We start from the raw sequence: 27,000 nt of genomic DNA on the forward strand, positions 1-27,000 counted from the left end.
AGACTTGAACTCAGATCCTGACGCTCTCACTTGGCTTTTTTGCTCGAGGCTGTCACTCTACCATTTGAGCCACATTTCCTGTTTCCTGAACTGGTTGCTTTGATAGCTTGGCAGGTACATACTTGCCTCCTGGAATTGTCTGTGGTCTCCTATGATTTTTTGGATCTGGTGCCAGCCTCTCTTTTTAATTCTGTCAAAAGAATTGAGATATTTGTTTGGAAATATAAGGAAGACCTTAGGTGTCAAGACTATCACAGTAGAGAAGAGAATCTACATTCCTCCTGTAGCAAGGACTGGTTGGGATTTACTTGTATAGCCATTGAGTGATGAGGGGTTAGAAGGTTGTATGGCTGGAAGTTATTAGAGGACAGACATGACAGGGTTCTTGCTGAAGGCAAACCAGAGTGATCAGATACCAGGATGGGAGGAGGATTCATACAAAACTGACTTAACAGGATTCTTGCAACAACTATGTTAGGTAGGCCAAAGACAGAACAGTGCCAAGGTCAAGCCTCACCAAAGAGATGGCACAAAGGAGCTGACAACAGCTGACTGTTCTTTTGATAGTTTTATTTTTCTGTTCTCAGAATTTTTCCTTCAAAAGCAGCAAACTTGGAATCCTTATAGATTCATGTTGCTAAAATAAATGACCACAAACTTAATTGCTTAAACAACACAAATGTATTCCTTCTAGTTCTGGAGGAACTGAAATCTTTCACTGTGCTGGCTCCTTCTGGAACTACCTGGAAAGAGTCTGCTTCCTTCCTTCCCTTTTTCAGCTATTGGATACCAACAGCTTTCCTTGCTTTGTGAGCTGTTTTTGCTTTAACTCCACCCTCTTGCTGCTTCCTCTGTTACATCATCTTTCTCCGATGGCCTTCTTAGCCACCATCCATAAGATTTCTTGTAATGGATGACATTGCTCCCATCTACATGATCCAGGCTATTCTCTCCTTCTCAAGATCCTTAATTAAATCGCATCTGCAAGCCCTTTTTGCCATAGGAGGCAATAGCCAGTCACAGATTTCTGAGATTAGAATGTGGACATCAGTTTTTCTCTGAAGGGGCATCCTTTGTCAGTTTGCTTAAATCTCATTTTGTTACTTTGTAATATTTACATTGCTTTTGCTCAATGTGGCGTAAAATTTTACAAGTTCACGATAATTTTTCTCTCAGAACTTTGAAAATAATGCTTCATTGCCTTCTAGATGATAAGGAGTTTAAAGCCACTTTGATTTCAGACTTTGGTATATGACTTGAAAATTTTCATTTTCTCTATGATTTTTAAATCTTTTACTTCTCTTTATTGTTACAAATAGCTTGACCCAAGCAAGCAGTTAAGTGTGATTTGTAGGTATGCCTCTATCATGGTCTCCAGATTGTAGTTCCCTATCTACTTAAGAGAAACAACGAGAAGGAAAGAATAAATAAAATAGGATAAAAATTTCGTAGTGCTGTCCTCTAGTGCTTGTACATATTGTTTCATGAGGCACTTGTCTTATAGTTATGTAACATGTTAAGACCAAAGTTACTTCTGTTGCATGTACATGTTGTTTGAATCAGTGTCTGAAGTTTGCACATTAAAATTTATCCAAAAAGTTTTTATTAAGCTAGACACTGGTGGCGCATGCCTATAATCCTGTTACCCAGGAAGCTGAGATTTTAGGATTGCCATTCGAAAGCCAGTCCAAGCAGAAAATTCCTTGAGACTTTTATCTCTAATTAACCACCCCCCCCCCCCCAAGAAAAGCCAGACGTGAAGCTGTGGCCCGAGTGTAGCATGCCAACCTTGAGCAAAAAATCCAGTGGATAGTGCCTAAGCCCTGAATTGAAGCCCCAGTACAGACTCTTCTCTCTCTTTCTTTTACACACACATACACACAATGGGTAATGTAGTTGAGAATATTTCTGCTACTTAGCTTTAGTTTAATTATTTAAATGATTTTTTGTTACTTATGATAAGTTTTATTAAAAGTACTAAGAACGTGGCTACTTGTGAAGCTGTTAAGAAGCAGCTTGTTTAAAGCCCCTGCTTGTTATTAGATGGAATGCAGGGTGTAGGCTGGTGTAGCTCATAGTTGGGATCTAGCCTGAAAGACATGTTTTCATGCACAACAAATGCTATCTTTGTTCCATATCTATAGCCTGTATAACCACAGTAAGGTTTTTTTTTTTCCTTTTGGAAAGAAAAATGTATCTCAACCCTTTTTTTTTTCCTTGTGCTTATCTCACAAATAGTTTCAAGTAGAGCCGCTTCCCCTTTTTTCTGCGTCAGTTAGTTGCAGAATGTGTGAGGCTCCATGTAACAGTTTGGTGTGCTGGGTTACTCTAACCTAGTCATGAAAACGTGGAGTAGATAGGTTCTTCTATGAGGACCGAAGCAACTGCCAAGTCCCAGGGCCAGACAAATTATGGTAAAGTACTTTTAAAGTGGATACTGTTTTCTGTCTTAAGTATACACTAGGTAAATTGCCTGCTATCATTTTGTTTTATAGTATTCAAATTTAATTAAGTGGGTGAATTTGTTCTTAGTTTGGTAACATTAAACAGAGTTTTGAGATGGAAGGGGTAATGATCATCAAGATGCATTGTACTCATAAAAAGAATGTAATTCTGGTGGACTCTTGACTCTTGAAATTTGTTTTGTGGGAATTAAATGGAATCACAAGTCTCACAATCCTGTCCACATTTAAACTGCTTCTCAAAATACTACAGTTGTCATTTTCTTGTGTAAATTTGTGCTGAGAGGTGCTTTCTTCTATATAACTAACAGATATTAAACTAACATTTGGTGACGTTAAGGAGGCCTATATGTAAAGTAATTATTCCACATATTTCTCTACATGGTATTATTTTAAAGAACAGGAACATTTTGTTCAACTACATTTATAGTATAATCATATTGCGTTAACTCTTTCATTACCATAATGTTTCAGTAACAAATAGTATTGTATTTTGAGCCAGAAATCCAAATAAGCCTATTTTTATGGATTTACCAGGCAAAGAACTATAAAGCTATAGTGTGAATTGGGATAATGGTGTAAGTTTTTATTTGATAAAGTACCAGGTGACACATTGTTATTGTTTAGTAGGTGCCTGAAACTTTGTGCATGCTTGTACTTTGACATAGAAATAGGGTAGCTGTATCACTTGTGGGTGTCATTTGTGCTCAGTATTTTGGAGCAAACTTTGTTCTTACAGTGGAATTTTTAAACAAGCAATTAAAATTAAACCAAAGTAAGTATTATAGTGTACCTCTTAATAAACTTCTCAATTACAGATCAGAAAATCTGGGACATAATTTAACTATAGTGAATCCCACCCTAAGGATGCACAGTAAGAATTAATTTCGTACTCTGTAGTTGATTGCCCTGAAGTGTGAATTATTAATGTCTCTAAATTCAGTGTTGGGAAAGCTTAATAATTCCTTTTAGTCTCTTGAAAGAAGCAAATTTGGCTATATTTTATAAAATTTGTTGCTTTAAATCCACTCTCTCAGTAGAATACACTCATAAATATTTTCTTCCTATGAGGAAATAACAGGATAAGGATTTTTAAAGGCCATTTAGAGATTTAGAAATTACTTAATTGATTAGAGGCAGCCATTCTGATGTTAAAAACATATGATCTTTCTTTCAGCAAATCAAGATACAATTTTGTCAAGATAGAAAAATCTGGATACAAGATCACTTCTATTATTTAGCTGTTTTCCTTTCTCTAGCTTGATAATCTGGGTAAAGCTTTGTACTTAGGATTTGCCAAAGACGTTTTCTTGGGATCTTGGCATGTTTAATTCCCGGCTCCATACCATTTCTATCCTTGTCTTTTACTTTCAAATTTCTCATTGTTAGAAATGTAATTGACACTCCAAAGAATAAAAGCTTAGTATACAATTATCTATTAATTTGGCCTAAGCACCAAAGAAATTGGTGTTTGGCAGTTCTGACAGTACACTTGGAGTTTATTAAAAGGTCAATTAAAAGGTTTATTAAAAGGCCAATTCCCTGGCTTGAATTTAACTTCTATTTATTTGCTTTCTCACCCCTTCTATAGAAGGATGAGTGTTATTTTTTAAAGCTAGACAGTTAGAAAGAAAGAAATTGAAAAAGGCACGTAAGGATAATGAATATGCACATAAGTCTGAATTAGTTAATTCTGAAAATCTGAACCACTAGTATGCATTTTTGTTATAAAATTTTTTTAAAGTGCTGGTCCTGGAGCTGGGTGGCTAGTGCTCTACCATTTGAGCCACAGCTCCACTTCCAGCTTTTTGGTAGTTAATTGGAGATAAGAATCTTGTGGACTTTCCTACTATAGCTGGATTTGAACCATGATCATCAGATCTTAGCCTCCTAGTCTTTAGGATTATAGGCCTGAGCCACCAGTACCTGGCCATTCTATTTATACATTATTAATACTTACACTAAGTGGAAGTATATAAGTAGTGACAAAAACATCCCTGCCTCTCCCCCTTAGTTAAAAAAATCAGTTCTCATTTTGCTGTTTTTTTTTTTTTTTTTACTGTTACTAAAAAATCCTTGTTCTTGTGCGATTATCTCATTGCTAGACATTGGAGAAGTAGAATGTTGGATAAAAGATATGCCTGTTTTGAAAGATTCTGCTACATATTATCCAGTTGCTTTCCAGAAAGATTTTGTACATTCCTGTGTTTATCTTTAGTGTAAGGAACTGCAAATTTCCCACACTGCTGTCAGCAAGTATCATCAAATGCTTTCTTTTCCAGTCTGAAGACATATATGTAAAGCGATATAGTAAACTTTTTATTTCTTTAGTTACTGATGAAGTTGATTTTTAATGCTTTGATTTTTTTTTTGTTTAGATTTTTTTTTATTTTTTATTGTGAAAATAATGTACAGAGGGGCAAGATAATGAGTACATTTCTTTTTTTTTTTTTTTTGTCGGTCGTGGGGCTTGAACTCTGGGCCTGGGCGCTGTCCCTCAGCTCTTCAGCTGAAGGCTAGCACTCTACCACTTGAGCTACAGCGCCACTTCCGGTTTTCTGGTGGTTTATTGGAGATAGGAGTCTCACGGTCTCTCCTGCCCGGGCTGGCTTTGAACCGTGATCCTCAGATCTCAGCCTCCTGAGTAGCTAGGATTACAGGCGTGAGCCACCAGCGCCCGGCTTATGAGTACATTTCTTATCAAGCATTGTAGCCTCCTCCTTTGTTTCCCCTTCCCATCCCTTCCCAGCCTCCCCGCGCCCCCCCCCAATCCTCCCCCCCCAACAAACTTGTAAAGTTTGTTTTCGACATGACAACGGGTACTGTACTTGGCATAAAGATTCAGCATTCTGTGTGACTTGTTTTGAAAACAGCTGACTCCACAGTTCTCACTGTCCACTCCATGAAAGTGAGCTCTGTGCTACCTGTCTGAATGTCTTTCCATTTTTCTGTGTACTAGCAAATGCCTATAATGCATATTCTGCATTGGTGTCCTCTTCTGCAGAATGAGGGTTTGGCAGTCCACTCTTTTCTCATCCCACACAATAATCCTTTCAAATCTTACCCCCTTGTTTTAATCTCACTCTGACTCACATTTTTCAGGAACCACTATTTTCTGTTTGTGTTAGTCATCTCTCCCTCTTTGTGACAAAATATCTGAGGTAATATCTTTCCTAGAAGGAAAGATTTACTTTGCTTACAGTTTTAAGAGTCTCATCCAACCTATGGTAGGCTGGCTCCATTGCTGTGGACCTGTAGTAAGGCAGAACATCATTGCTAAAGGGTGTGGTGGGGCAGGGATATTCTTGTAGGAGGAAGGAAGGGTCTTCTGACAAGATACCCTTCAAAGGTGCTCGCCCTAGTGACCTACTTCTTCCAAATAGGCCCCACCTCCTAATAGCCCATTCATATGTGATTGCCTGATTTATTGATTAGGTTAGTGCTCTCGTGATCCAGTCAGCTCACCTCACCTTACCAGTTGTTACCAACTGGGAATCAAAGCTTCATCCTGTGAGCTTTTCCTGACATATGCCACCACAACACTGAACCTTTGAAGAAGGAGGGTTAAGAAACCTTACATGATCATTTAGGAACATTTACTGAAAAAATGGTTGCAAAAGCATAAGTTCCTTATGCCACTTGAAGTACTTTTTAATATTTTTAGTGGTCATTTGTATAAAGGAGTGGTTAAAATTATAGGCTATAGAGTCAAAACTGCTGGATTTGCCTCCTATCTTTGCTTTCTACCTGCTTTGTGCCATTGGATAATTTTCTTGAGATCTCTAGATCTCAGAATTGGTGGAGGATTGCCACCAACACCTGCCTTCTTGTATGGTTGTGGGACTAAAGTGCTCTGTCAGTGTCTGCTGTTCAGGAGCATCTTGCCGTCTGCCAGGTGTGTAGTAATAACACAGAGAGAATGCAGCTGCTGGTACTTTTGTGGATTTCTTGCTGATCATTTTTGCCTGGTTTTCTGCTGGAATGCTGCTTTTTTTTTTCTTCTTGATCAGAGATGCTTTAGTACAATCTGTGATTGGCCTTTTATTTTTATATATGGTACTATTTCATGTTATGCTTGCAACTTCTGTTGTCAGATTTGTGTTTTTGAAAGACCTTATATTAATGAAGAAGGGTGTGTGTGCATGTGGCATGTGTGTGCTTATGTGTGCATGTTGTAAAATTGAAGGCAATGAGACCCGCTACAAGGTTATTACAGTAGCTGAGGCAACTGATAAAAAGAACTTGAAAGGCTAAATGAAGACATGCTAATTTCATCATGTAGCATAATTGTTTTTATAAATCTCAAAGTATGTTTGTGCTAGTTCATTTTATATATGTATATATATTACCTTAATTTTAAGTATTCCTCCCCCCCTCACAAATATAAAGAATTCATTTAGTAAAGAGAAAGTAAAGGCCACTCAGGAGAGTGAGCAGCAGGACCTGGAAACTGGTTTTCCACTGGGTGGTTAGAGACTTGACTGTTCTGTATTGTCCCTCCCCACCTTTTAAAAGGTTTTTGTTTTTGAATAGTGTTCTGCCCAAGTAGATTTCGTCTTAAAATAGAACTATCCATTTCAGTTTCTACTTCAGTTTCTTTTTCTGTTAAATACTAGAATCAAGCTTGATTTTTGAGGGCTTAGCTTTATTATGTTCTGAAGTCTAAAGTCTGTGCTGTGTTAATACATTTGCTTTCTCTTGAATTCATACGTACTATTGAAGTGGTAGGTAGCTTGATATTCTGAAGTTGGATATAACTCATTCTTTTAAGTGTATTTGACTTTGCTGAATTTTCATTTTAGGCAATATCATTTTTGTTTTATTTTTATTTATCTTAGTTTTATAAATAACTTTATGATTCTTTGAGTAACAGCACATCTAAATTTGATCTCTCTACAGATTCAGACCAGGATGTAGCACTCAAACTTGCCCAGGAACGCGCTGAAATAGTTGCTAAATATGACAGAGTAAGTATCCATATTTACTCTTGGAGTTAGTTTTATTAGAAAAAAACACATAAATAGAAAGGGATTTACTTTTTGGAGAGCTGAGATTACAGAAGCAGTTTGTTTACTTCATAGGAACATCGAGCTCATCTTTTTTTTCTTCATCTTCATATTCTTTCTTTCCTTTTTTGCTACTCTAGTCTCTTGCTGTTTTCCAGCACAGACCTGCTCCTGCCTTAGGGCCTTTGCACTGGCTGTGTCCTTTGCCTGGAAACACTTGAGTCCTAGATATATCCTAATGCTTCAGTGCCTCATTTTCTGCAGATCTTTACTCAGATAACACCTTCTTAGTGAGATTTTTGATGTTCTTTCTTACTACTCTCTTTTCTACCCCCTTTCTCTCTAGGTCCCCCTTTTCTTTTACTCTAAGACTTAATATATCACCATCCATATGTTATACTTATTTTGTTTATTGTCTGCTCTGTCTCCTAGAACTCTTGAGAGCAAGAGTTTCTGTTTGATTTACTCTTGTATCTGACATACTTTGAACATTTTCTGGCTCATACTAGGTACTCAATAAATATTTGAGTATAGAATTCCTATTGTATGCATAATTAATACCTGCTATTATAACTTTACTGTGCATCTTAGATTTTATATTTGTACATTTGTATATAACTTGCCTTAGCATTTTATCCTTGTGATAGCATAGAATCTGTTTTGATGTTTTAGAAAAATCACAATTGTTGACAGTTTTCATATCTTATCCTACCTTCTGAGTTTTATAGTGAGTCATAGCAGTTATTTATAAATGTTACAGTTTACGCTTCTATCACTTGTATGTAATTATATATTAAAAAAATTATTTGTGAGATGGAAGTGGCACTGTAGCTCAAGTGGTAGAGTGCTCACTTTGAGTTGAAGAGCTGAGGGACAGAGCCCAGGCCCAGAGTTCAAGCCCCATGACCAACAAAAAAATAAAATAAAATAAAATAAAAATAAAAAAGTATTTGTGAGAATAACAGGAGCATGACCTTGTGAGGAAAAAAAAAAGCCATTTGGACTGCGCACTGCTTCCAGGGAGATATATGTGGTGTTCAACTTAATAGTTATGCTTTAAGAGTTCATTTTTTAAGCTGATTGGCCAAGATATAGTTTTCCATTATTGCAATTCATTTTCTTGCTTGTTTTTTAGAAACAGGTCTTGCTATGCAGTCCAGGCTGGCTCTGTAGACTAGATTGGTCTCAAACCATCAGCCCTCCTACCTTAGCCTCCTTGGTGTTCAGACTGCAGGTATAAACCACCAGGTCAACTGTAACTACATTTTAGTGTGGTTTAGAATCCATAGAAAATGAAAAAAATGTTAAGCATCAGAATAGCGAATAATCCAATTAATAAATGGACAGATAAATTGGACAGTTCTCCAAATGAGAAGTACAGATGGGCAGTAAGCACATGAAAAATGTTAAACATTCACTGCCATGAAACAACTATGAATCTAAACTACATTGTCTGGGTGCTGGTGTTCCATGTCTGTAATTGTAGGTACTAAGGAGGCTGAGCTTGATAGGATTGTGGTTCAAGTTTTACCTGGGCAAAAAGTTTGCACTCTCAAATCTCAGCCAAAAAAAAAAAACAAAAAAAACTGAGCATGGTGTCTGTTGTCCTAGCTGTGGCAAGAAACTCAAACAGGAAGATAGGTCTAGGCTAGCCAGGGCAGAAATCACCCATATCTCAAGATAACCAGAGCAGCAAAAATGGCTACTGGTATGGCTAGCTGTAGAACGCTTGTATAACAAGCATGAATCCTGAGTTCAAACCTCAGTTCCCAGTAACATTCTTTTCTATTACATTAGGGGCGAGAAGGTGCAGAGATTGAACCTTGGGAAGATGCTGATTACCTCGTTTACAAAGTCACGGATAGATTTGGCTTTTTACAGTAAGTTATATGGAGTGGAAGCTAATGTTTTTTTGGTCGTAATATTTTTATGGTAACACATTATATTTTCTTTACTTTTAGTAGAGTTTTTGTGAATGAGATTCTGTAATGATCTTACTTCGTTGGCACTAAATTACTGGCATTTTAAACTATCATTAAAATTGAGGAATACAGGTATTTTTTAATTTGGTAAGATAGTAAATTTGGTAAATATAGTAAATGAGAAGTATTAATAATTTAGCAGAATTAAACATTTTTAAATAATTATAAAGCATTCAATTTTATATACATACACTTAAAAATAAATAGCAGTTAGAATATTAGTGATATGCACCCTAAAAATGAGCAATGAAAAGAAAAGCCATTGATCTGTATAGTTATATGTTCATGATATTGCTTCTCAAAATTAATTCCGTTAATTTTGAGAGTGTCATCTAAAGAGAGAGGCCAGAGTAATAGAAAGGAAAGCAGTATTAAAACATCCTGCAAGATGATGTGAATCTCTTGTTCTGGTCTTGATATTGTTTACTCAGATTCCCACAGGCTCCAGACTTCTGTTCATTTCTATACTTGTTTGAGTCCATACAATTTAAGGATTAGCTAAATTTTTCATTTGAATATACTTTTCCGGTTGTGTTTAGTTTAGATAGGAAAAACTAGAATTTTTTATTTATAATATGACTCAATTTTAAAGGAAAATAAATACTTTCTTGTTTAACTCATAGCAGTAACTTACAGTATTCAGACTTTATTTTTTTCCTCTGCAGGTTTGGTTTATTGTTTTTTTAGTGTGTGTGTATGTATTTAGTGGTCATTTTGTTGTATTATGTTTCGTTGAGGGTAAAGCAAACAGATACAGGAATTAGTAAATGAATGTCTGCTGTTCTTGTGCTTTCCTAGTCTCTGGTTACTGAACCACTTCATGCTTTATGATTCATGGTTCAAAAACACACTATCTTCTATATTTTAAGAGTATTGACGCTTTGGAGAAATAAAATGTAAGTGTGAGCCGGGAACTGGTGGCTCACACCTGTAATCCTAGCTACTTAGGAGGCTGAGATCTGAGGATTGAGGTTCAAAGCCAGCCCAGGCAGGAAAGTCCGGTGAGACTCTTATCTCCAATAAACTACTAGAAAACCAGAAGTGGCGCTGTGGCTCAAGTGGTAGAGCGCTCTCCTTGAGCTGAAGAGCACAGGGACAGCGCCCAAGCCCAGAGTTCAAACCCCACTACCGACAAAAAAAAAAAAAAATAAGGTTCTAGATTTGTATAAGATGTTAGTATTGTGCCTCATAATAGCATCATATATCTAAAATTTTTCCTGAAGAGTTATAATGAGAAGACTTTGAACTGAATTAGATAAGCAGCAGTATTATGGTGGAAACACTCTTCTTAGATCCCCACCTATTTTTTTATTAGTTTATATTAGTTATGTGGGGGGGTGTTCACTGTTACATCTTCACGTTTATATTTACGTTCAAATCAATCTGAACCCCTCTATCACATTTCTTGCCCCCCCAGTAGCTTTCCCAGAAGATTTCTTTGTTTTACTGTCATAGTTTCAAGTAATCTATTTTTACAGTATTTAGTCTCCCTTCCTACTAAAGTCTATGAATGAGAATGTGATATTTCATTTTTTGAGCTTAGTTTGGCGTTCCCTAGTTGTATCTATTTTCCTGCAAATGACATGGCTTCATTTTTCTTTGTGGATATGTAATATTTAACTGTGTGTGTGTGTGTGTGTGTGTGTGTGTGTGTGTGTGTGATTGTGTGTGAGTGAGTGAGTGAATGTGAGAGAGAGAGAGACAGACAGACAATCTTCTTTATCCATTCATCTGTTATTGGGCACCTTGGTTGATTCTATCATTTGGCTTGTGAGCAATGTTTTAATAAACATGAATGTACAGATGTCTTTCTAGTATATTATTTACTCTCCTTTGGATACATTCTGGTAGTGGTATGTGGAGTCATAAGGAAGGTCTACAGTTAGTTTTTTGAGCACCTCCATCCTCATTTCTATTGAGATGACACTAGTTTACATTCCCAGCAGCACAAGGAATCTCAGTTCCCCCTATTGTCTCCAGTCTCTGTTGTTGTTTGTTTTCTTGATGGTGGCCACTCTGACTGGTGTGAGAGGGAATCTTAGTATGGTTTCGATTTACATCTTTGTTGTGGCTAAGTAGATTGCACATGTGCCAATTAGTCATTTGTATTTCTTCTTGTATGGCTCATTTTGTCCAATTGTTGATAGAATTATTTGTTCTCTTACTGCTTAATTTTTTTGGTCCTCTGTATTTTGTGGATATTAATCTTTTATATGTTGAGTAGCTAGTGAGAATTTTTTTCCCCATTCTGTAGGTTATCTCATACTTCTGGTGATTGTTTCTCTTGTTGTGCAAAAAGTCTTTAATCTGTTATAATACCATTAGTCAATTCTTGCTCGCTTCCTCTGGCTATCTAGAGTTCTATTCTGGAAAAGTTTACCTGGACTTGTATCTTCCAGAGTTTTTCTTACATTTTCCTGTAGTAGATTTAAAGTTTCAGATCTTGCTTTCAGCTCTTGGATCCAGCTGGAATTGATTTTTGTACAGGTTGAGTGGTAGAGATCTAGTTTCAGATTCTTAGAGGTAGATACCCAGATTTCCCATCACTGTTTGTTGAAAAGGCTGTCTTTTTCTTCATTGTTTTTGGCTCTTTTGTTGAAAATTAGTTGGCTGTGTGTAGATCTCCTGTTCTTCCATTGGCCTTTGGGCTTATTTTATACTAGCACCATGATGTTTTTGTTACTGTGGCTCTGTAGTATAATTTGAAGTCTTAATATTATGATACCTTCAGCAGTATTCTTATTACTTGGAATTTCTTTTGCTATTCGGCCCATTCCCAAATGTAAAAAAAATCAGATGACTACAAATGTAACAGGAGATCATTGGTACATTTGTGTGGGTTCATGTATACAATATGTAAATGAAGTTTTGAAGGACAGTTTGAACATTAAACTGTTCAGATGAGCAGGTCTCAAAATTGTCTGCCTATTTTAATCAGCCAGAAATTTCTTTTTTAAAAAAATCACTGAAACCAGGTGCCAGTGACTCATACCTGTAATCCTAGCTACTCAAGGAGGCTGAGATCTGAGGATTGCAGTTCAAAGCCAGCCCGGGCAGGAAAGTCTAGTGAGACTCTTATCTCCAATTAACCACAAGAAAACCAGAAGTGGCTCAAGTGGTAGAATGCTCGCCTTGAGCTGAAGAGCTGAGGGGCAGTGCCCAGGCCCATAGTTCAAACCCCAAAACCGCTCCCCCCCCCAAAAAAAAAGATCATCACTGAGTCCAATATTAGATTGTTTTTTAGACATTGAGATGCTACTGAGTTTACTTTGTCTTTCCCAAGTTTTTCTAATGGAACTGAATCACTATGATTGTGTTTTTATGACATAATGGCCCAATGTAGCTATCATCAAGGACATGTGAAAAATTTGTGCAGTCCAACAGAATCTGTTAATTACCTACATTTTCTTGCTGCTTGAAACAATATGAGCTGGGCCTTAGACACAAAAGTCTGGCCCAAGCTCTTAGATGTATCTGACAATCCAAGCATTGCAGTCAGATAATTCATATTTGTTTTTTGCTTTCAGTGTCTGCTAGGTGTAGTGGGGAAAAATCAGTAACTGTGTGTCAGACACTGTCCTAAGCCCTGTACATCTTTACATAATTAGTTCACTTATTCATCTCAAAAAATTATTTGGGGCAGTGTTTATGCATTCTCTCTTTCTCTTTCTCTGTCTCTTTCTCTGTCTCTTTCTCTGTCTTTCTCTCTCTGTTTCTGTTTCTCTCTGTCTCTGTGTCTGTCTGTTTCTGTTTTTAGATGCTGAAACACAAAGAGGTCAAGTAAAATCCCCAAGTTATTTGATAGTGAGTGTAAGATCTGAGTGTGGACCTTGAACTCGTTGAAGAGTCCATATTCTGAATACTGTAATACACTGCCTGTTCCTGCCTTCTTACATTTTTTCTTTTTCTTTTTTTTCCAAGCAGGTAGAAAACTCGTTTATTAACAGAGAGCAGCCCTTTTTAAAGCCAAAAAGGGCGGCTTCTTACATTTTTTCATTAGACAGTGGAGGCGGGAGGGCAAGGGTGGAATCTAAAGAGGATACAGTTTGAAATGATTACTTCTATTGAAATATATATCCATACTAAGAGAGCCAAGCCTTTCCATTTCCTTTGGTACCAATTCTCAAACTATCATAGTAAAAAAAAAATAGTACAAATGAAAATATTGAGACATGGAAATGTATTTTAGTGTAATATAAAACTTTATTAACTTTCTCTAAAGTCATTGCTCTTTTGTTACAATGCCTAATTTTAGTAAAACACCTTCTCCAGAGATTGTTGCTGGTGGCTTTTATTGCCTGTCACTGTGGAGGATTATCTTCACTACAAAACAAAATAACTTGATATAGGCCTTTAGATAGTACTCTCTGTCACACTTTGATCAAAAGAGCATTTATTTCTCTTATGCTAGTTATTTGTATATTTGTTTTTGGCTCTGCAATAACATTGGATTCTAAGTTCCTCATCTACACTGAAATTATGAAAAAAAGATAATAAGCTTGTAGATTTATGTGAAAGCTACTAAGCTCATGTCTAGTCACAGTTCTAGAAACTTAAACTACTTTGCTTTAATATATAAAGAAGGAGTGACAGTTATTAACAAATATAGTATGGGACTAACAGATTTGACAATATATATTAAAGCTGTGGCCAACCCAGCCTGGCTTGATGCTGGAATAGCAGTGTCTTTGTCTCGCTCCCAGCAGTGGGGCATCAACCCCAGTTTGTGTGCCTATGTTGGATCTACAGCTGCAGATTAGAAAAAAAAATCAAGCTGCTTAAGAAGTTGGAAAACTTTAAACATGTTGATCAAAAATAGCCATTTCATTCTGTTCAACTAAGAATGCCTGGTATTTGGATGATAATAAATTATACTTTAGATCACAAGTTATTAATAGGAGAATCAAGAGGAAATTGTACCAAAAATAGGGATGATAAAAATTAGTACCAAGCATCAGATGTTTAACTACTTATCAGAATTTCTATATTTATAGAATTTAACAGATTGTAGTTTACCATGACTATGTAAATATATGAGTGTTGGAATAAAGTTTTTTCAAGATTATCTGTTTTGATTACAAGGGATGAAAATTCTATCAGTCATTCATTTTGACTAGGTGGAATCTAAATCTAGAAAAAATTTACTTATTTTTGTATCAGTAAGCACTTTACCAATTGAGCTCTCATCTCCATTGTGGCATTTTGCTCATTATTTGGAGTTGTAATCTTGCTGACTTCTCTCCCTGACCTGGCTTGGTACCAATGAGTCTTCAAGAAGTCTGCTTCCTGAGTAGCTAGGAAGCTTATGCAACTCTTAGGATGCTCTTATGATGACACTCTACGCCATATACATGGATAGGTATATATTTTTACAATCTGCTTCAGTGATCTCACATGTATTATTATTCTCTGCAGTGAGGAGGAGCTTCCATATCATAATGCAGCTATGGAACGGGTAAGTTCACTTCTTCATTTATTTGGCACAACAGTTGGATTATCTTTACCAGAGAAGTAAGATCTACCCCTTTTGTGATTGTTGAGTGCGATATAATAGGCAAGTACAGGCACAGTGTTTGTTAAAATTTGACCCTAATTATATGACTTCTAAGAAAGTAATTAAACTAATGGTGAAATAATTCTAGGAGGGTTTATGAGACTCTTAAGAGATGGTTGAAAGTAAGAGTTGCATTTTGGAATGGTAGCCCCAATCTCAGCAGACCCCTACCTGTCACTGAAACTAGTCTCTGTGGCAGGAGCCTGGACAGACAAATTTCAAAAAGCATCACAAGTAATTTTCATGTTCCCTCTGGCCAAAAAGGCAGCATTTTAATGACTAGTAGTCCTTTAAAACATAAAGTTCCCACTAAGGACAAAATAGAACATTTTCTATAGTCAGATAACTAACTGTCTCAGAATTTTAAGTGACATGGTAAACCTGCCAGCTTAAAACAACAACAAAAAAACCAAAAGCAATTTCTCCTGACTCCACTCAGCAGGGAGCTGCACTGGATCTGCATGAGAAGTAGGGGTTGAAGCAGTACAGTTGCTCAAAACCTCCCTCCCAAGCTGGGCACTGGTGACTCACACTTGTAAATCCTAGCTACTCAGGAAGCTGAGATCTGAGGATCATGGTTCAAAGCTAGCCCAGGCAGAAAAGTCCCCATGAGAATCTTATCACCAATAAACTACTCAAAATAGCTGAAAGTGGCCCTGTGGCTTAAATGGTAGAGCACAAAGAGGCTCAGGGACAGCATCTAGGCCCTGACATCAAGCCCCAGGATGAAGAGTGGGGAGGGAGGCACACAAACAACAACCCCCCCCCCCTCTCTTATCCCCTCCTTCTCCTTCTCTTTCCACCTCCTCCCTCCCTTTTCCTCTCTTCTTCCTCCTCCCCTTTCCTGGCCAAAAGTCTATATAGTGAAAGTGAGATGTCAGCTGGGATAATTTTCTGCTTGTGTGTATCCTATGAGCTAGGGACTAAATTTCAGGCAGGGCAGCTGAATTTGGAATTTGAAGAATATTTTTCAGAATTTGAAAAATCTTTTTTAAAAAATGTTTTAAGAACAGAATATTCTGAAAACCAGAACTGTAGCAAAACTTTTAAGATTAGAAAGAATTGCATCATCTTGCAAAGAAATGGAAGGACCTGGAAAAAATCATGTTAAATGAAGTCAGGCCCAGAAAGAAAAAGGATGCATGTTTTCTCTCATATGTAGAAGCTAGAATTAATTTATAAATACATACGAACAGTTTTGGATGATATACAAGTGTACACAAATGTCTTGACTGAGTAGGGTAGATTCAGGGGAGAACTCAAATAGTATAACTCCTTAGAAAGGCTAACCAACCATCCAACAAAATAAACTCCTGAAAGCAAGGTATTCCCAAGAGTGTGGGGCCAAAGGAAGGGAAGTAGTGGAATGAAGAGAGGAAGAAGGAGGCGGTTACAGTCACAAAAGTCAAAGCAAATGCTACAAAATTATGAAATACAAAATATAAAATTGAAGGAAGGTGTAGGGTTGAGAGGGATGTCGGAGAATGTTGAAAGGGGTGACATTGATCAAGATGCTTTGTATTCATAAACTGCCTTGTTAAGTGGCAACTTCTTTGCACAGCTACTTAAAGACAATGAAAACCTATTTTAAAAGAGATGTAGATAAACTTGCGATTTTACAGATCTCTGTGGACCAATTTCTTTCTTTTAATAGTTGTGCTCTTGACACAGTAGTGTGACCTGCAGTAGACTAGATGCTGCACAGAATTCTAGGACTGAGAAAAACATGTTCTTGTTAGTGGAGCATACATGCTTGAAAGCAGCTGTTTTTCTTCAATTTTTGGTTTCTAAGATTTACCTATCCAATAAAAGATCTCTTACACAGTGCAGTTAGGCTTATAATGAGTTGATTGTTTAAAGAATTTAATATAGGGCTGGGAAGTTGGCTCAGTGGTAGAGTGCTTGCCTTGCATGCATGAGGCCCTGGGCTCGATTCCTCAGCACCACATAAGCAGAAAAAGCCGGAAATGGTGTTGTGGCTCAAGTAGTAGAGCGCTCGCCTTGAGCTGAAGAGCTGAGGGACAGCGCCCACACACAGAGTTCAGGCCCCATGACCGACAAAAAACAAAACAAAACAATATAATTGACTCATTTAAAAACATTTTTGCAAAATAGAGTTGACTTCTTTGAGTCATGTAAACCCCATCTGAAGGCTAAAAACTAGTTTTCAGATTAATCCCAGTTTTTCTATTTAAGTTCATGTATTTTTTTAAAGTGGTTGCCTTGTTAAAGTAGCCAAGCTGTTTGTAGGAAACTAATAAAATTTATACATATATAAATACCTTATAATAGAATTAAATCAATGGAATTGATAGCTTTGTTGAAGTCTGCAGTCTTTATAAAGCATACCCTTGAAGCATGCACTTCTTGCTATTAGGAAACTGGGGTACTAATGTATAATCAAGTGAGCATGGCTTGTATTCTAGCAATTCTCTAAAGTAGGGATCGTAATCCTCCCTCCTAAGAGGATTAATGTAATGTTGGCTAAGTGTTTTGGGTTCCTCCAGACAAGCACTTGATAAGCGAATAAATACATATACTCATTATATTTACTCTGGAGAGAAAAATATTAATATTGCTTTTTTGAGCTTACTGATGTTTTTAATAAAGAGAAAAGTTTATATAAAATTACAGATTTTCATAAATTCAGCCCTTCATGTAGTACAATATCTTATGTACTATTTAGAGTATTAGACCTACTTCTTTTTAGATTATACTTTAATTTTACGTGGTTTGTAATCTTATTCAAAATACTTGATCCATACTGTTCCTTCCTGCACTTGTCCTCTCCTGCCCTCTGCTGGTGAGATACAGGCATGGGTGACTGTCAGCTTCATCTTCACTCACATCCTGATTGCATGGAAGAGCAGGCACATTGTAAGAGATGGGGAAGATCTAGCTTTTTACTATTTTCACACTTCACATATTGTGGAATACTTCTGGTTACCATGAGGTGTTGGGGTTTTCCCCAATATTACCAAGTAGTTCCTCAGTGAACACTGATTGCAAGCAATTCTGACACCATCCAGTACAGATCTCATGTATTAAAAGCTCAGTGGCACAAGACTATTCTCGACATAAAACACTAATCAACAGCTCCAGATTGTCACCTGTGCTGTAAGTTGGAGGCTTTCATGACCCCTTCCTTATATTTGATTATTAGCTTCAAACCTAAAAGGAACAGCTCAGGGACATCCAAATTTGAGATTCATAGGACAGGTCACAGGGGAGTGCAGAGCGTCCCTGTCTTCCTTGGGTACAGAAACCCTCTATGTTGTCAGTCTGAAAGATTTCCAAACATACAATGGAGAGAATTTAATGGAGGCATTTTGTTTTGTTTTGTTTTTGGTTTTTTGGTCGGTCATGGGGCTTGAACTCTGGGCTTGGGCGCCGTCCCTGCGCTCTTCAGCTCAAGGAGAGTGCACTACCGCTTGAGCCACAACGCCACTTCCGGTTTTCTAGTGGCTTATTGGAAATAAGAGTCTCACGGACTTTCCTGCCCAGGCTGGCTTTGAACCGCGATCCTCAGATCTCAGCCTCCTGAGTAACTAGGATTTCAGGCGTGAGCCACCAGCACCTGGCTGGAGGCTTTATGATATAGGCATGACTGGTTATTAAACTGACTCTGTCCCCTTTACCTTTTTAATAGGATAGCGTGTGAAGCTGGTCCAGGAGCTTACACATAGTCACCTTATTAGAATAATTGACACTCCCATAACCCAGAAAATTACAAGGGTTTTTAGGGCTAATATTAGACTATTATTCAAATAGAGGAGCCATAAAGGGATTTGAAGACCTGAATTTCTTATTCTGGAAGAAAAGGCTAGTTAATATACACCCATGTATTGTGTAAAGGTTTAACTTTGACTGTTTGAATTCTTAGTCATGTGAATAGCGATAGGGATTTGTGTGGGTAATGAATGAAACAATTGTTGAATATTTACTGTTAAGCTGGTCCTGCACAAAGTTAAAAATGTTTTAAATTACTAGGAGGTAAGAGGTAGCAAAGATTATGATTCTATTTTTAATCCTTAAAATATACTTTGCCTAATAAATGAAGTCAATTCTGTTTTGAATTTGATTTCAGCTTAAGATAATAGGTTCTCATATTTTGAACTTTAAATGAAAAGTTTAGTTCTTCCCCAAAAATAGCTCCTGAGAAGAAAAGTATACAACAACATGCCATTTTCTTAGCCAGTAGAATTAATGGAGAGACAACAAAGGGAATGCAGGTGATCATTAAGAACTCAGCAAATATATGTGGTTCTGACATTTTGAGGAGTAGGATTTTCTTTCATGTTTGGTTATCCTGTATGGTCTGAAAATGTGCATATTGAGTATATTTATGACCTAGATCTTGTTTGTTAAATATCATCCCATACCCCGTCAAAAGGAACCAAGGTTTCTGATGGCTCATTCTATACCTGGGATGCAGAGAACATAAGGTAGCCAGAATCAGTTCCAGAAAACAAAGTCACAAAACCAAACAAAAACCCTAACAGGCATATCAAAAGGACTCATTTGGGAAGAAATCTGCAGTCAGATAAGCTGGCCAAATTTGGGAAAATTAAAAGGTAGATGGTTATAATTCTTTAGAGAATAGTAAATAATGGGAAGAGTGACTAGAAAGAAAGCCTTTTTAATGTCAAAAGATAATGTCAGTTATTAATCCAGAAGGAATGATACAATTTATAAGGGGAACCACTGTTTTATCGTCATCAATGCTGTCATTGACTTAAGTAGGAATTATCAGTGGACGATGGGACCATTGCGGGGTTTTAAGCATAGGATGTTTACACTCTTCTATAGTATTATTAGTCACAAAAGAGAATTTCTCTGTTAGTTAATGAAGAAGTTGAGAACATATCATGTTAGCTGAGTGATCAGACTATAGCATAACTGATAGTTGTCCAGATTGGCATCACAATGTTAAGATATTCTAGTGAATGCCATACATAGTTGAATCCCAAATATGTCCTCTACCAAAAAATAGGAAAAGAAAAGAAAAAGATTAACTGGAAAGACCTTTGGTGATCTAGAGATACTTCTTGGGTATAAACCACTTGCCTAGCCCAAGTCATAAGACTCTGTCTGACTTCAAAACATAGTACTTTCCCCTTAAAACTGAGGAACAAGTAAGGAAACTGATGTATGAACTGTTTATGAGATAATAATGACCCAATTTTAAATTTCTGTGATATTTTAATGGATTAGCCACATTAAGAACTTCCTTAAATAACAAAATTAAGTGAAATCTGGCAAAAGTTTAGATCTTAATAAAACTCTCATAAGTGTAGTATGCTATTCTTTCAGGTTTTCTGTAGGCTTGAAATATTTCAAAATAGAGAAGTAACATGTTTTTATGTGAAATCGAAAGAAAGAATTTTTGTTTGTTTGTTTTTGTGTCAGTCAACCCTAGAACTTGAACTCAAGTCGTAGGTACTGTCTCTGAACTTTTTTGAGCCACAGTTTCACTTTCGGCTTTTTGATGGTTAACTGGAAATAAGAGTCACAGGCTTTCTTGCCTGGGCTGGCTTTGAACTGCAATCCTCAGATCTCAGCTTCCCAAGTAGCTACCAGCACCCAGCCAGTCCCATTTTATGTAAGCTTCTAGCATTAGTAATTCTGCAGTTGGGCAACTTGCCTACAAGAAGATATGATACCATTTCTGGTATTATACTACAGAAGAGATAAGATTAAACTTAGTTTTTTGGCTATTTCTGTATTACTTTGACCAACCATTCTGATTTTGTTGTATTCATATTCATTCTCCTTCCTATTACTTCACTTTGGGACCACAGAATGCTATCAGTTACCTCATAGTGCTATTTAGTTGTCTTTCCTTATGAAAGCCGTGTTTAATTTTTAAATGTTTATTTAAATTTTCATATGTAAAAACTTCTGTTTTAAGTGAGGATATTTAAAGATGGGTATATAATACAGTTCCTGTGGTTAAGGAGCTTGTTCCTTAATAATAATAATGTAGGGGGCTGGGAATGTGGCCTAGTGGGAGAGTACTTGCCTGGGTTGAAGCCCTGGGTTCAATTCTTCAGTACCACATAAACAGAAAAAAGCCAGAAGTGGTGCTGTTGCTCAAATGGAAGAGTGCTAGCCTTGAGCAAAAGAAGCTCAGGGACAGTGCCCAGGCCCTGAGTTCAAACCCCAGAAATGGCAAAACAAAAAAACAACCAAAAAAATGTAATTTGGTCACTAAGCTGCTAGAACACAAGTATTGGGTGCTGTCACAATAAGCATAATTCTTACTTTGTAGATGATACAACTAAGGTATAAAAGCATGGAATAATTTGCCACAGATGAAACAGCCAGGAAGGGACAGAGTCAGGTTTGAATCCAAGCCAGCTGGAATCTAGGTCTGTAGCATTAAATGTCTAGAGAGCAGTTGATTTTTGTTTTCTTGGAACATGGAGGCATTTTGGGAGAGTTCCAGACTTTGGACCTTTTACCTAAATCTTGAGATGATGCATGGAATTTTGCCAAATGATGGTGAAGAAAAGCATTAGATTAGGTAGATAAATATGAAAACTTGGTCTAAGTATGACAATACATTGTATGTTAGAAATGACAAATAGTTTAGGATGCTCAGGTCATAGAAGTGTTAGCAAGTAAAACTGGAAAGTTAGTTGGGGGGAGGGGACAATATTGTGAAGGGTCATCATATATGCTGTTAGGAGGTTTGAGCTTTTTGTGGATAAAGTAGCCACTGAAGGATTTTAGACTGGGATATGTGTGAACTGTTGGACAGTATAGATACTACATTGAAAGCAGGGGTAGTCAGTAGAGAGCTATTGTTTTTATTGGGGTAGTATGATTGTTTGAGTGAAGGCAAAGGACAGGAGGGAAACAAGAGACAGAGAGACAGAGGTTGGAACCAGCAGAGTATGGTTTGGGGATAGGAACTAAGATAAGAGGGAGACTTAAAACAAGTCCAGGTTGGTAGTGCATAAAGATATGCTAATTCATGTATTCATGTCAGGGAGCAGCCATATTTGGGGAAATTGTTTTGGCTTATTGTCCATTGAACTTTTCAGTAGAGATTGAGTATGCCTTTTATGTCTAGTTTTGTCTTGGTGTTACTGTGCCTTTGGCAACTTGATGTTCTTTAGCATATTTTTCTGGGCACTTCAGTTAGCATTGTTTGTCACATACATTTTCAGTTACTTCTTACTTCAAAGTAGTTGTTAGAATAGTTAGCTTTAATGTTTGATAGAAAGTATTTCTTAGACATGAATTATAGATTCATGGGTAGGGAGAGGAAGACTTTTCATGTGCACTCAAACCTAGTGAAGTTGAACTGACAACATTATGGAGTTAACATTTATGCTTAATTGACCTATAGGTATATAAAAAATTTTAAATCTAACAGCCTGGAAGCTTTCCCAAGGCATAACTTTATGTATGTGAAAAGAAAAGCATTCTTTATGGTTTTTAAAATCGTGTGTATGTGTTTTATACTTGCCATGTGAAAATATATAATATTTAATATATCTAATATATGGTAAACATTAGAATATAGTATGTCTTTTTCTTTTTTGGGGGCGGGGGGTCCGGTTGTGGGGCCTGAACTCTGGGCCTGGGCTCTGTCCCTCAGCTCTTCAGCTCAAGACTAGTGCTCTACCACTTGAGCTATAGCACCACTTCCAGCTTTTTTCTTTTTCTTATGTGGTGCTGAGGAATTGAACCCAGGGCCTCATGCATGCAAGGCAAGCGCTCTACCACTGAGCCACCTTCCCAGCCCAGTATGTCTTTTTCTTAAAAGAATGACTACTTCCTAAAGTGATTCTTTGATAATTCTAAATCATAAAAAGGAAAGATAGCTAGAAACCTGCTATATCACTGTGGGGTTATTCCTGGCACAGTATAGGTTATTATACTCTTGAGTTGGCTTGAATTATTTGGAGTTTTCCTCTTGGTGGAAAGAGGGATTATACTTTGAAGAAGTATAGAAGAACAACAACAGCATTAAAAAAAAAAAAAAAAAAGGGCAGCATGGATCAATTTCAGTTTTTCACAGCTTGGCCTTCTCTACAGTTATATTTAGCAGAAACATTAATTAGATTTTAATGCTCTTCTGAGTTTTAAAATTAAACATATTTTTGAAACCATCTGCATCATTGTATCACTAATGTAATGAGACTGTGCTTAGTGTTTTGAAAAAAATGGGGATTACAACAGTATCCTTTCCTCATGAGTGATCATCTTTTATTATAAATTTAACTTTTTATGAAAAAAAAAAAAGGATTTTAAGAATATACCAAAAAATAAAATTTTATAAAAATGTCCTCATTGGTGAGAATCTTTTCCTAAATTGAGAATTTTCTTTGGGATTTATGCTTCTTTTATATCTAAAAATATTGGTGGTGGGCGTATGCCATCTGCCAATATAAGTGTGATTGCCTGCATAAGGGCAGGAGACAAGATAGTCCGAGACAAAGATGTGGTAGTTAAAAGTACAGGTCCTGGAGCCCAGCTCTCTACCTTTACCATTTGCCTTGCAAATTGCAGGTGGGCAGACATCTATCTCATAAGTTTATGGGGATGCTTGCGTGGGTCCCCATGTATAGGATATTCTCAGCCAGGTGCTGGTGGCTCACACCTGTAATCCTAGCTACTTTGAGGCTGAGATCTGAGGATCTCAGTTTGAAGCCAGCCCAGGCAAGAAGAGTCTGTGAGACTCTTATCTCCAATTAACCACAAGAAAACCATAAGTGGTGCTGTGGCTCAAATGGTAGAGCACTCACCTTGAGCTGAAGAGCTGAGGAATAGCACCCAGGCCCAGAGTTCAAGCCCCACAACTGACCAAAAAGAAAAAAAAGAAAAAGATATATCCTCAGAATAGTTTCTTTTTTTGTGCAATCTTCTGTTCCCATTGTGTGTGTGTGTGTGTGTGTGTGTGTGTGTGTGTGTGTGTGTGTGTACACATACATACTGTGTACAATGCTCAGGCTCAAATTCAGGGCCTAGATACTGCCTCAGAATAGTTTCTTTTTTTGTGCAATCTTCTGTTCCCATTGTGTGTGTGTGTGTGTGTGTGTGTGTGTGTGTGTGTGTGTGTGTGTACACATACATACTGTGTACAATGCTCAGGCTCAAATTCAGGGCCTAGATACTGCCTCAGAATAGTTTCTTTTTTTGTGCAATCTTCTGTTCCCATTGTGTGTGTGTGTGTGTGTGTGTGTGTGTGTGTGTGTGTGTGTGTACACATACATACTGTGTACAATGCTCAGGCTCAAATTCAGGGCCTAGATACTGCCTGTGAGTTTTTTTTGCTCAAGGCTGGCATTCTGCCACTTGAACCTTCTGGCCTTTTGATGGTCAGTTGGAGGTAAGTCTTATAGGACTTTCCTCCCTGGGCTAACTTTGAACTTCAGTCCTCAAATCTCAGCTTCCTGAGTATCAGCTAGCTTATAGGTGTGAACCACTAGTGCCCAGCACCTGGTATCCATTGCTTTTTTTTGGGGGGGGGGGGAATCCGGTTGTGGGGCCTGAACTCTGGGCCTGGGTGCTGTCCCTCAGCTCTTCAGCTCAAGGCTAGCGCTCTACCACTATAGCCACAGCACCACTTCCTGCTTTTTTCTTTTTGCTTATGTGGTGCTGAGGAATCAAACCCAGGGCCTCAGGCATGCAAGGCAAGCGCTCTACCACTGAGCCACCTTCCCAGCCCTGCTTTTAGTTTATATACTTACTGTACTCCCAGGTGTACTTAGCAGAAAGAAAGGAAGGAAGGAAGGAAGGAAAGAAAGAGCGAGCTTCTGGAAACCAAAGAAGTGAAGAGTATCAGGCTTTGACTATTACTTATGTATGCCTTGCTACCACATGAGCCACGGTACCAAATCTTTTCATTCATTTCAATTCTTCTGACACATGCAGAATCTGTTTAAGATTAGCTTACTTATTTTTTTTTTAAGTGGTTAAACAAGTTTACTACAAATATTTTGAAAAAATACATATATGAGTTTTGAGGGCTTATTTTTTGTATATTTTTTCTCTAGCTACTTATGCATACCATAAGGAAATGAATGAATAAATGAAAGCTCTTCTTTAAAAAACAAAAATTCTGTCAGTGAAAATATTAATATATGGGAATGTAGGAAAATGAGGGAAATTTTTCAAATTTTGAAGTTGAATTTTTGTTTTTTTGTAAAAGATATTTCAATTCCCCCTTCTTCTCCCTCCCCCCACCCCCCATGGTATTGGAATTTGAAATAAGGCTTTGTACTTGCTGAGTAAGTGCTCTTCCTATTGAGTAACACCTGTTTTTTTGCTCTGGTTTTTAAAATATCGAGTCTTGGATTTTGCCCAGGCTGGACTGGATTTCAATCCTCCTATTTATACTTTCTTCTGTAGCTGGGATGGCAGGTGTGTGCCACTGTATTCAGTTTTTCTGTTGAGATGGGCCTCACAAACTTTTTTGACCAGACTACCTTGGAACCACAGTCTAATCTCGGTCCCCTCTAGGTGAGATGACAAGCATGCTCCACCACATTGGTGGAATGGAAATTTTGCCTTGAAATGCCATCTTCTCTATCTCTGCCTCTCAAATAGCAGGATTACAACTATGAGCTACCAGTGCTCAGCATGAAGATATTTAAGATATTCCTTTTTAATGTATATATTAATCTCTATATAAGTCACACACATATATGTATATACTCACACATATGTACCTGGGGACTAGTGGCTCATGCCTAGTTACTCAGAAAGTGGAGAGCTGAGGATCATAGTTTGAAGTCAGCTCAGGCGGAAAAGTCCATGAGAATTTTTTTTTAATTTTTTTTTTTGTCGTGGGGCCTGCACTCTGGCCCTAGATGCTGTCCTTCAGCTCTTCATCTTAAGGCTAGCACCCTACTACTTCAGCCACAGCTCTACTTCCAGCTTTTTTCTGCTTATATGGTGCTGAGGAATCGAACCCAGGGCCTCATGCATGCAAGGTAAGCACTGTACCACTGAGGCACCTTCCCAGCCTGTCCATGAGACTTTTATTTCCAATAAACTTCCAAAAAGTCAGAAGTAGAGCTATAGTTCAAATGGTAGACTGCTAGCCTTGAGCAAAAAAAGCTCAGGGACAATGAGATGATGTTAACCAAAATGTTCCCCAAGACAGGGACACAAGGGGTTTTTTCTTTCTTGCTGTTGTTTTTAATGTACTTATAGCGCACTATGTGATTCTTTTGTTTCTTTTTCCCCCACGGTATAACCCCTGTTTTCACTATATTTGATTCTGGTATTCTGCATCTTGTATATACATTTTTGTAATTAGGGGAGGAGAAGGGGTATAGTGGAATACTTAAATGAGGATGCAGGTTGACCCATTGTAATGATGAAATATACAAGGACATTATGTTGAAAATGAACGTTACAATGGAGGGGGGGGGTGAGGGAGGAGGGGGGAGGGAGGGAGGGAGGGAAGTGATGGTGGGGGAAAATCGAAGGAAGAGGTAACAATGCTTGATTGGAAATGTACTCATTACCCTACTCATGCAACTGTAACCTCTCTGTACAGTATCTTTATAATAAATAAATATATATATATAATTTTTTTTAAAAAAGCTCAAGGACAGTATCTAGGCACTGAGTCCAAGTCCTAGGACTGTCATATACACACAAAAAAAATTACACACAAGGTTTTGGGTGATTTACCTTAAATTATTATCAAGAATAAACTATCCATCTGTATGTATATAATTTTACTTAAATTATTTATTCTCTATAATACTATATGTGCGTGTGTATGTGTGTCCCTCCCTGACCACGTGTCCATACTGGGGCTCAATCTCAGGGATTCTTGCTTTCCCTTGGCTTTTTTTGCTCAAAACTAGTGCTCTACCACTTAAGACCCATGTCCACTTGTAGCTTTTTGATGGCTAATGGGAGATAAAAGTCTCATGGACTTTTTCTGCTGGGGCTGGTTTTGAGCCGTGATCCTTAGATCTCAGTCTTCTGTGTAGCTGCATTATAAGCATGAGACACCAGTGTCT

At 37.4% G+C, this 27,000-nt stretch overlaps 1 protein-coding gene across 6 annotated transcripts in view; it reads left to right on the forward strand.

The window, feature by feature from the left end:
- The window catches only part of Usp6nl (USP6 N-terminal like), a 119,620-nt gene that overhangs the window by 47,428 nt on the left and 45,192 nt on the right, over positions 1-27,000 (forward strand). For 3 of the 6 annotated variants that reach the window (XM_042686068.1, XM_042686069.1, XM_042686067.1), the window contains 3 exons: positions 7,362-7,429; positions 9,266-9,348; positions 14,866-14,905. The exons of 1 other annotated variant lie outside the window; for it this stretch is intronic. In XM_042686068.1, coding sequence (XP_042542002.1) covers positions 7,362-7,429; positions 9,266-9,348; positions 14,866-14,905 — 191 coding nt within the window. Of the gene's footprint in view, positions 1-5,371; positions 5,375-7,167; positions 7,187-7,361; positions 7,430-9,265; positions 9,349-14,865; positions 14,906-27,000 lie in introns of those variants that run through there. 2 more of the 6 variants (XM_042686070.1, XM_042686071.1) reach the window with 2 other exon arrangements.

Source organism: Dipodomys spectabilis, unplaced genomic scaffold (genome assembly GCF_019054845.1).
Source record: "Dipodomys spectabilis isolate Male_0828 unplaced genomic scaffold, ASM1905484v1 ptg000096l, whole genome shotgun sequence".
Lineage (NCBI taxonomy): Eukaryota > Metazoa > Chordata > Mammalia > Rodentia > Heteromyidae > Dipodomys > Dipodomys spectabilis.